Source organism: Amblyomma mixtum, chromosome 5 (assembly GCF_055824585.1).
Source record: "Amblyomma mixtum isolate Tamu chromosome 5, ASM5582458v1, whole genome shotgun sequence".
Classification (NCBI taxonomy): Eukaryota; Metazoa; Arthropoda; class Arachnida; order Ixodida; family Ixodidae; genus Amblyomma; species Amblyomma mixtum.
Genome location: NC_143016.1, coordinates 90877166 through 90888272, shown reverse-complemented (window position 1 = coordinate 90888272; position 11107 = coordinate 90877166). Strand labels below are relative to the sequence as shown.

Genomic DNA, 11107 nt, shown 5'->3' with positions numbered 1-11107 from the left:
TGAAGACTAAATCCTGCACTGATTCTCCAACATCATGATCTTTTTTTGTTGTTTTTTAATTACTGCTTCCTTGTGTACACAAGCGAACACCTTAATTTTGATGTTTATAGTGTGGTATATCAATTCTTTTTTTTTTTCTGAAGAAATACCAATTTACCATTTTATGCCTGAGGCTGCTGTAGTTCCAACAGCAAGCGGTACCTTGAAGAGGCGACTTAAGCAGTTACTCAAACAGCATGTTGAAAGCGAAACCAATTGAGGCTTTATTGGTAAAACCTATGCACGCAATGTCACAAAAAAGTACAATGATACATGGAAGCACCTGCGTCGCTACAACCTTGTAATTGCACGGACTGTCCGCGGTGCACTACGTACAGATATAAAACGTCTTTTATTGACACTCACAAACACATCTTTGGCAAAGTATAAGTTTATGGAACGTAGAAAATGCGTGTACATGCGTGTCCTAAAAGACGTTACTTAAAAGTCGTGGGGTTTTATATTATATATAGTATATATACGCAGTGTGTATCACCCTTGTATCTGGAAAGAGGGGGCACCCAGCTACAAGCTCAAAGATAGCAAACATAATGGATGGGTTCGGAATTCGCTGTGGAACATGAGAGTGCGTAAACTTATACGATCACTATTTACCCAGTTTAGCAGCGCTACAAGGCGTGCTTATTTACAAAACGCAACGGCACAGCCGCTTTTTTTTTTTGCAATACTTGCAGGCACTGCACATGCAATGAAGAAACATTTTGCGGGCGTGTCCAGCACTGACCCCGCCTAACAGATTGCGAGGATTATACGCACACAAAAAAAAAGCTTGTCAAGTTGACGACTCCTTGAATGACACTTTCAACCATCTGCAACATGATGCTTTCAGTTCTAACACCATAACAGAACTTCATTACCATGCAATATAAGAAAGTGAATGCTTATACTAAATGAGCGTCTTGATGTTCAGCAAGATTAACGAAGTAACCAGCTTTCACTGAAGTGGTTCGACGCTGGAAAATGGCAGAATCTCACTGTCATGTTTCTTGAAGAGTACGCTTTCTACAGAAATTTCTCTATTCCAAGTCATTCTTTTGTAGCAGGATTAAGAGTTCGTGCTGGAAGTAGCTGTCTGGTACCCGAATGCAGAGTTCAATCGCTGTATCTGCTTCAGGGCTCAACCTACTGTTTCAAACTTCTTCGCCACTTTCTGGACGCCAAGAAAATCAGTTGCTAAGATTTAAGGCAGCTATTTAAACTAGGCAGTTTTGAAAGAGTTGTCAGCTTGCCACAAATAATGAGCCCGGCCCCGTTGGGAGCTCTGTACGGATGAGTGAACCCTGACAGCCTCGCTCAGAGTTCACTGCTCTGTCACGTACAAAGGTCACACTACGCAGCCACTGCATTCAGTCCGCATTCAGACGGCTCGGTGCTAACGGCATGGACGTTGGAAATACAGAAAGCTCTGCTATTTAACACAGTAAAGGGTCTGTACAACGCAGATTGATTTGATCGCGCATCCTCTTTCGCCACTCACGTATGGCGCCATTCTGCAGGTTGTAGCGGTATATTATTCCGCCGCCAACGTACCGCAGCCGCCACAGTTTTCTTTAGCTGTTTTCACCCGCTGGCACTTACTAACCCGCTCCTCACAGATCAGTGACGCGTCCGACGAATAGCAAGAGCCCAGTGGGCCGGTGCTTGATGGCGAACACGAAGGGCCGGTCAGCCGAGAACCGCGGCGTGCCTATGCGGCTCACAATGATGGCCACCGTGGATGCGCTCGCCACTGTGCCTTTCTCGTCCAGCTCGAGCGCAGCACCGTGGTGGACGTCTTCGACGTACAGGCCTCCTTCAGCCTGCATTCCCCTCAAGTTGGCATACCGCTCCGAGAAGAGTGCCTTGACGCCGAGCTTCTTGAGCGGCTCCTTGAGGTCGAGGCTGCTACGAACCGTCATCTTGGGAATCTCGACTTCGATGGATCGCAGCTCCGGCCTGGCGTTGACGAGGACCTCTTCGAGCCGGGCCTCGATGTCCCTGAGGTCCTTCTGGGTGCGACGTCTAGGCAGAGCCAGCACGAGGCTGCTCTCGCCCGTGTACGGCAGTTCGAGCACGTACGCGTCGCTTTCGTACGCCAGCGGGAACTTTCCCTTGCCGCTCATCATGCGCACGGGTGTGTTGCGCGTGGCGCCGCGGAACAGGCCGTCGAAGGAGTCGTTCGGGTTGAAGGCCTTCTCCCAGACGCCCTTGAAGTGGACGGCGTTCAGTAGGAGCAGCTTGCTGAGTGGGTCCGGAGACCTACGGGCGAAGGCAAGTCTGTCATTAACTTCGTGTCCAGCGTTTGCGCGTCGCGCGTAACGAGCATTGTTCAAGAACTCGCCCGGTAATGTTGTACCGCTGCGCACAGAAGTTGTCAGCGTTTAAGATGATAGATGACACTGTCTTCTTAGGCGCGGTAGGCACGTGCAGACATAATAAGAAGACTGCTCTGTGTTTACTTTCCAGCAAAATATGTAGCAAGCAGAACAAAGCTGCTAATTAGCATCCTAAGATAATAATATACCACCATTTCAAGCCTGTGTTTGCATAATGATTTAGTCGCTCTGTAAGGGCTTTCCAGATGCTGCATAAAATTTTATGACTCGAAACAACTTCAAATGGCAGCGAAACAAAGCACTGAAAGAGCAACCTGCGATATGAGAAAGTGACATGTAAGTGCCGGGCACTTTCTCAATAGTTATGAGTACAGTGACTGCTAAAAAAAAACATTCGTACACTTTATCAGCAGAAACGACCGTAACGTGAAGCAGACTTTCTCGGGCATAGTGAATGATAATTGCATCTTAACTTCCTCGGCCTCTGCATATTTGCAAATGTACCAGTGAGGCAAAAGCAAATGTAACGATCATCAACCCTGCTTTCAAAGTACCTTCAGTATACTGCGAAAATAATGCTCTCATTGCAGACTTTCGGGTCTGGGCAAGTGTACCCGTGCATAGGCACGTCACACTTCTTTTTTAACAAAATACCCGTAAACCGCGTTCCTACATAAAATCATAAAATCAAGAGAAAAAATCCAGCAACGCCTAAAAAAAATCAAGTGCACAGCTGAAAAGAGGGTTTTACGCCTCAAGTACTGCATAGTGAATTAGCAGTAACCTTTTTCGTAACGGCTAACAAAACCGAATGCGCATTTGGTAATCTTCAGTTCCAAAAGCTGAAGTAATAGCTTGTTAACTTTTTCCTGTGAGAAGCCGGATCACCGTAGGTCAGGAAGCTACACAAGCGAGAAATCCGCTCCCTTGGCATCACTGTAAGTTTCTGACTGTGCTGTACTTCCTTGAATAACCGCTAAAGTATTATTAGACATGTAATTAGACTAATTAGAGTAGACGTAATTAGATTAGACACGTAATTGGACATCATCATCATCGAATAACACATTTAACGGTCCAAACTAATGCGCACAATTCTTTTTGGCTACGATCATAATGCAAACGGAAGCCCATAAAACTGCTGCGCTGTTGCATCGGTGCAATGCCTTTTAAGCGCTATCCGCACTGATTTTCCATGCGGTCTGTACAATACGACAGGAACGAGACACTATAACAGGTGCATAGGATAAGCTCCCAGCCTTGTTCTTCCCGCGTTACGTCTCACTTAGCAGCCTAAACTTCTGTAGAGATTTGTAGGTTAATGGGCCACACGTTTCGTGCGCGCAAATACCGTAAATTTGTAGCGAATTAGGGCATTAATTTGTTTCCAATGTCCACAAGTCGACAAGGACCGGTCACTGTTTGTCTGTACGTGAAACGCATCAGTTTCACAATAACCACGGACAAGGCGTTCCAGTTGCGACGCTGAGTCTCACCTGCGCAGGGCGTCTTGAATTCGCCCTCCGGTGAGCCTGGACACTTCGCCGTTAACGCGGCTCAGCAAGTCCTCCGACCGGGAGAAATCCACCTCCATCACCCCTCCGTCGTCCAAATACTGGTCCAGGTTGGCCCGGTACTCCGCTGACACCGGGTCTCCCGCTCGCGTGAGCGCGATGCTTGTCGAGGCCAGCTCACTCGAGCTGGTCAGTAGGTGTCTGGCCAGCTCGCTCTGCGCAGCCAGAGCCGCGGCTGAGTCTTCGAAGCGGTCAAAGGCCAGGGCGTGGGACAGCTCGGCGGCAGTCTCGTTACGAGCCCCCAGCAGGACCATGGCTAGCACGCGACTCATACTCCAGGGGGAGAAGAACAGGTTTCCCGTCGCGCTTGCATTGGCATAGGCACGGTACAGGGACAGGCCGAAGGCGTTGCTGGCTTTCGCCACGCCTTCGGGGACGACGTCCGCTGGTCCCACCGCACCGCCATCCACACGGTTGTTGGGCTGGCATTTCACCGATGCCCCCAGGCAGCAGAAGAGGACGCAGGAGCCGAGGATAGCGATAGCGCCCATGCGGACTGGAAGCGCTCTTGAAGACATCTTGTCCGGAGGAAAGCCTGTCTGCACCAGTCTTGAAGCACGGTCCGGGAAGGCGCCGCTCGTATGTGTGTCCTCACAGCTGTGTTCGATGCGGCGCGCCACTTGGCAGAAGCGGGACAAACGTGCTGTCGTTGGCGGCGGTGCCTCCAGAGAGTCCGGACCGAAGGACGAAGACCTCCCTAGCGCAGAGAGAGAGGAACAAAAACGGTGTCAAGAAGAGCGCGACGGGTGGCTGAGGTATGGCGCTTGCCGTAAGCCGGCTGCTCCGTTAATACCGAGGCCGCGAACGGCACAGTGGGGAAGGGAAGGGAGAGCGTGTGTGTATGTGTGTGAGAGCGCCGCCGAATGGAGAACCGGTCACGTGTGGTGGCCCGGCCGGCCCCGACAGCGAGGAACGTGTATTGCCCCTCACGCAGCGCCTCGCCCGGTTGAGGGAAACGAGTATTGCTCATCGAATGCGGCGTCTCTGGTGGGAGGAGAGGGACGGGCGACGTTTCCATCAAGCAGCAAAGAGGGCATGCCCAGTACGTCACGGCGACGCTCACCGTCTGGTGACGTCGGACGTGTCAGTCGATCATTTCTTTAGAACTTGCTTTCGCCTGGTGTGCATGCTCTTAGCGTCGGGTTTGCTCAAGGAACGGCGAGCAACGTGAGTAAGAGAACGAAACAGCAACGTTAACGTGTAGGCGGTATGCAAGAGGTCCTGGGGGGAAACGGAAACGTCGCGCTAAACCACAACAAACCTTGTTATTTCCCTTCTGCTTGCGGCCGTTATGGTAACAACCGTATCTCACTCTTGACGCAAATGATGATGCGACCGCAGCCTTAGCGCTCAAGCCGACAACGCCCGCCGGCCTTCTGGCATCCTATTCCAACACCTCAGCTCTTTCAGTCTCTGAGATTAGGCAATCTGGGCCGGAACAGACAGAGAGAGAGGTAAAGAAGTGAAGAGAGAAATGCATTGATATTGAAGAGCAGAGACACGCCGGCGTGTTTAATTTCGGCAGCAAGCTACTCAGATTAGGGTGGAGATTATATAGGGGCCAGAAATGAAAAAAAAAATATCACAACGATTTTATTTCAATTCTCTTTAAATCGGTAACTTTCGAGCTTCGTAACTGGCTCTAGCGACTCGACTCCACGGCCAACTCTCGTGATTGGTCGATCTGACCATCCGTTACGCGCGGCGCACGACAAGGGTGACGCAAGTCGAAGGAAAAAGGGTCATTATGTCATAACGGATCCATTTGAAACCAATCTTTAAAAAAAGCTTAATACTCTCTCGCACGCTTGTTGCGTCTAATATATGTATACTTCCAGGAACGCTACTCCAGGATCTTGCCTCACTTGTTTGCTCGCTTGTGACTTCACGCTGTATATATACGCGCTTTGAAACAGATACGTAAAGAGTCCAGCTATACTGGCACTTGAGATTCACTTTTCCTGCACACAGGGGGAGATAGAACAAAAATAGACTGTGGCTACCGCAGCGCTTTGAGGTTATGCTAAAATTGGCGCTGTGTTCTAGCAGGATCCCAGTCTAGATAAAGTGGTCGGTAGATAGCGGCTCTTTAAAAGTGAAAACTAAGAAGACAGAGCGGAAAAGTTAGAACCGCTTATTCTTCCTCGTTCATCTTTACATTTACTGCTTTACATTCAAGGATTGACGACATTGAGCTGGCCCATCAGCTCGCCCGCGACACACTTTTCCGGGCGCCGTTGATCCCCTGGCCCAAGCCCTCGGTGGACGGTGGGAGACTCACCCTTCGCCGCACCATAAAAGAGGTCTATCTCGAGCTCCGCCTCGACAAACGCCTTTACCATCCCCCTCATCCATCACTCACGGTGCCGGAGGCTCGCCTTCTTCGGCACGTCCGAATGAATGCCGTCATCACCCAGTCCCGCCTCTTTCTCTATCGCTATCGATCGTACCCTTCCTGTCCGAACTGCCCCTGTATCTATGCGGACCTGGCCCATTACCTCTTCTATTGCCCGGCTGCTCAACAGACGGGTTCGATATTATTTTACAATCAAATCAGCTATCAGTAGATCGGCAGCGACCTCAGTTCGGTGGCATTGTCGTGACAACACCCACAATCGCAGGCCTTCCGCACGAAGCAGTTATCGGCCTATATGAACGATTTGACTTTTCCCTTCAAACAAAAACTAAAGGTGTACTCGTAGCGAGAGGTCAGGATAGCAGATCAGCCACAGAAATGGTATTGGGTCTGTCGTCAGAAAACATATATCTCATGTGTGCAATGTAAATGTCCGCGTTTACCACGTCGGTATCCAGGTGCACAGAAGTGAACCACATTGAGGACGAAATAAATTACGGGAGGATCAGACATCTTGGGCTGTGTTCTGTCACTATCTATACCATTCCATTTGGCCGTTACGTCGATGTGACGAAAGCAACACCATGTAGGAAAGCAAACGGCCAGTCAGAGACACAGCCGGTGTGGTAGCGGCGTCGCTGCTAGACCGGCTCCTGTCGTCGCATCCAGTAAGGCTGAGCCACACTGACCACGCTCTGCCAATTCGTCGCACAAATGACGCGCAGTTCCTTTGCCGAGACTGGATCAAAGGAGATAAACGTCTTCAGGCGTGCCAAGCTCTTGACACTAAACGCGTCGTCGTTTTCTGCTATTCGTGGACGTTGACGCTAGTCCGCGAGTGAGACATGGGCCCGAGACGCGTTCATACCAGCAGGCGACAGCATGGGTGTGTGTTTCTGTGGCGCACAGCGTGACGTCTTCTCTGATGCCCTGCGTCAATGGGAGTGGCGACTAACGGCAAAGGGCCCAACGGAATGGAATGCAAATGGATAGTTGCAGAATACGGCCCCTGATGCGACAATTCTGCGGAGGCAGTTGGATTTAACCTCGATGATTACTTTGATACTTTCACTCTAATGAATGATTTTACTCTAAGCCGAGGCTTCCCACTGGCAACCGAATTTTGCTTGACGATGAAGGTGGGCGGCGGTGAGTTGAGGGTGGCAGTGGGGGGCGGCAGCCCACTGGCAAAGGGAGTGGGTTTAGGAAGTTAATAGAGAGTGATGCTTCTGGGGGTTGGAGGTAGAGGATGGAGGCTTCTGCTTGGGCTGCAGGCTTCACTTCAAAAGACATCAGATTCCCATGTGTATGTGCAGGGGGGATAGCACCGCTTTTGAAGTAAAATCAAGTACCTGTTCTGAAAAAGCTGCAATGCCTATTCCCGCACCCTCCCCCTTTCATTTTTAACTGCGACAACAATAGTAGGGTCATTCCACAAAATTCCGGCATCGGCGTGTGAAACCAAAGGAGTGTAGTCTACTCTGGCGCGTGAGAGCGTAGGAGTGAAGCCACCAATCACAAGGAGCGCCACCTCCCATCCACTTTCCCAATCCACCACCACCTTCCTAAAGGCCATGATAGGAAACCCACCACCCAGCCACCTCCACTCTCTACCCATTTTCACCCTCCAGACGACCTCCACCCACGAGCAGCTCACAGCAACGGAACGTAGAAATGACGGCTGAGTGAAATTCTTGACGCAATGATCGTCCGACAGTTTTTTATTGCATCCAGCTAAGGTTACTTCAGGTTCATTCAAAATAGGAATAGAGCAGAAAAAACAGAATTATGGGACAAGACTAATAACTTATACATTGGACCAACTCGAGGGTCTGTTATCTGCAACTGCCACTAAAATGACGAAAATTGTTACAAACGTGCTAAGCACACCACATTTACTACGCAATGACTTTAAAGTCAAATAATAGGGGAAAAAAACAGAAAAAAGTACCAACGTGCCGATGTTAGTGACTATGAGAACCTAGCAAAAGCTCGTACTGCGCCGCTACATTTGGCCATAACAGTTGCTCAATGCCGCGAACACTGATGCGCAATACCCACACTGATAAACGCAAAGGAGCGCCATCTACGTTGCGTCATTAAGCTGCTGCGAGAGTAGCACTCTTTCTGAGTGAGAAAGGACCACCGCTAACCCACGCAGGCGTGCAGACGTGGAACGGATCTTCTATAATGCTCGAAAATGGAAAACTTTGGGGAAACATTTGAGTTTGGGCACGAGGAGCAAAACTACTTCCGCCAGCTGCCACTTGGTCCGTTGTCTTTTGTACTGAAACAAAACCATGCATCCAAGGGCTTAAAGATAATGCGTTCTAACATCTGGAAGCGTATGTAGTCTATTTTTTGCCACTTGTTAGTCTGAGGGGTTTGTCTAAGCGCTAACAATAGAAAAATTCTACAAATTAAATCCCAATCTGTAGACACAAAGTCGCTATCGAGCTGCAATACAGACGCTGAATTGTCGCTGCATGGATACCTACTGCACGAATCCCTTGAACATCGGAGAGAGAAAGTCGTTGCGTACTGCATATCAGATTTAAATCTCGCCATCAATTGAAAGTGGGCACAGTACTCTCCATCCATTTTTTCAATGTACCCAAACAAGCAGGGGTAGCGCTAAAGCACATCTGATACCAGCTGCTTTAAGCAAATGAGACCGCGACGCGAGAGTGGGCCGAGAAACCGAGATATGATAGCTGGGCACTCGGCCAGTCCCTTTCAAAATAAAGCGGTCTTTATCAGCTCCCCAGTGTGCGCGAGGGCATCCAAAGGGCAGCCTTCACAGCTCGTGACTCGTGCTGACTCTGTCCCCTATATCTCGTTCTATCCGATTTCAGCGATAGTCCTGTAGTACCGAGGTTTAGGCAGAGTTACTTCTAGACACTCTTTCAGCGGAGCCAGAAACCGAGAAATTTATTTTTACGAAGCTGCCCTAGTAAACAGGATAACTTTAGAGGACGAATTAAATTTTCTCGAGTGCTTTTCTTGAACGCGTTCGCTGTGACAGGAATACAAAACGCTCTTGGCGTTGCTTCCTCGTAACGCCACGCTTTCAGGAGACCCCAAGGTCTCCTTCATTCATGGTTGGCTAAGTTTGTTTCATTTGTTGGTGTTTTCGAGCGGCACGCTTCGCTTGACAATGCCTTGAGCTGCAAGTATCGAAGAAAAGAATTACAAAATACTGCAAAAACTCAAGTGCTTCACAGGTCATATGAAGGAGACAGTAATGCTTCTTTTATAATTTCGATGAACATAATAAAATCTTGCTACTCTGGTCAGATTTTAAAGCTCGAAAAAAAAGTAGTAATGCAGGAACTTTGAACACTTTACTTGTGAGAGATGTCTAGAATTAACTACCCTCCTCTTTTGACAACCCTTCTTGATAAGCTGCCGATGATAAGTGCAGCCTGCAAAGCATGCGAATAATAATATGCACCTGCATACTGGTGACGGGAATCCTTGTAAGTTCAGTTGAAGCCAGCACTATCAGTTCTGGAAACACGAATACAACGTTCATTTCCAAAAGACAGTGCTAAATAGCTGACGTAAATTCGAGCATAGTTCACTCCGCTTTGGCTTTTGATACTAATCAGGGAATAGCATTTGATACGTACAGTCACAACTTCGCTCTAAGTTTCCCGAAACTAAATGCACTCGCCACGACAGCTGCACAGTCTCTATGAGAGGGCGCCGGCAAATAATCTTCCTTCTTGATTTCACCGCAATCATGTCACGCCTATACAATCCGATCAAAGTTTTGCTAGCGACCCTCCGCATAGCGCATGCAAGCGTCAGCCACAAGACACCCGAGAAGAGCAGCGGCTCCCGTACGGACCGGCTCAACTGTCGTTCCATGTAGGCGGGTACACGAAGCGCGCGGCGACAGCCATCGGGCCGTCTACATGCGTAGTATACCTACCTCTCAAAGCGAAATATGTCTCTGTCGCTGGAAGAAACGGGGGTCCCGCCCCGTACTGCTGAAACCGGCGCTTTCCCTCCTCTTCTGGACGTTAACAGCTTTGCGGCCAAGGCGACGTCATCCGAGCCATCAAAAAGAAAGACCAGGCAGCGCGAGAAGCCAAGTTCCGCGTAGTGCCGAGCAGGCAGAAGAGCGGAGGGAGGCGGCGAAGGCAGATGAGGAAACTGTTGTAGTGGTACGACGACGACAGTCGCGCCGTGGCGGTGGGCGAGCGCGTGAATCCTCCGTGCACGACGCAGCGAGACGACGACTACGGCGGCGGTCAGCAAGGAGGGTTCCACTGACTGCTCGCTGCGGCGGCACCAGGGACAGGGCCGGCCGGATGGCAGCACCAGCGTGCGTGCGTGTGCGCCGAGGGAACGCGTCGCAGCTGCTGCCGGCGGTGGTTAGTGCTAGGGCGCGTGTGCTCGACGGGCGACCTCGCGTCCCTGGGGGAATTTTTCTTTCTGTCTCTCTTCGCTTCCACTGGCTATTGGTGGCTGTTTCGGCGGAGGAGAAGGAACGAGTTTCCGTCCGTTCGCGGCGGTGTGTACGAGACCGGCGACGTGTGGTGGCCGGGGGGCACCGCCGAAACGGCTGCTTGTTTACGATGGCCGCGAAACGAATGGGCAGACACCTCTCACGCTCCCCCTCTCTCTGTCTCCCCGGTGTTCCTTTCCCCTTTTCGTTTATGGAAATGTATGCGAAGTGACGTGTAAAGACGAGGGCCTACACCTGTTGAATTGGCCAACCAATACATACCCTTTTTATCAACGGCACTCACCTATGAAACAACAAGACGAGGTGCTTCCTACACTTGGCGTAA

General features: G+C 50.1%; 1 protein-coding gene across 2 annotated transcripts; it reads right to left on the bottom strand.

Moving 5' to 3' along the window:
• Window positions 1–239: 239 nt before the first annotated feature.
• On the bottom strand, window positions 240–10829 carry LOC149342999 (leukocyte elastase inhibitor A-like). 2 transcript variants are annotated; one of them, XM_089545542.1, is made up of 3 exons: window positions 10243–10829; window positions 3872–4646; window positions 240–2298 (listed from the first exon to the last, which is right to left on the bottom strand). In XM_089545542.1, exons 2-3 carry the CDS (start codon window positions 4465–4467, stop codon window positions 1650–1652), a joined length of 1245 nt encoding a protein of 414 aa, XP_089401668.1. In that variant the 5' UTR covers window positions 4468–4646; window positions 10243–10829; the 3' UTR covers window positions 240–1649. The 2 variants fall into 2 exon arrangements, with proteins under 2 accessions (XP_089401668.1, XP_089401669.1); XM_089545543.1 differs by lacking the exon at window positions 10243–10829 and having other exon boundaries at window positions 3872–5002.
• Window positions 10830–11107: the final 278 nt, after the last annotated feature.

Coding starts and splice junctions, on each gene's coding strand:
- LOC149342999 (XM_089545542.1), bottom strand. CDS start 4,467: ATGTCTTCAAGAGCGCTTCCAGTCCGCATGGGCGCTATCGCTATCCTC. Junction 2,299..3,871: donor ATTCAAGACGCCCTGCGCAG/GTGAGACTCAGC, acceptor CTTCGCCCGTAG/GTCTCCGGACCCACTCAGCA.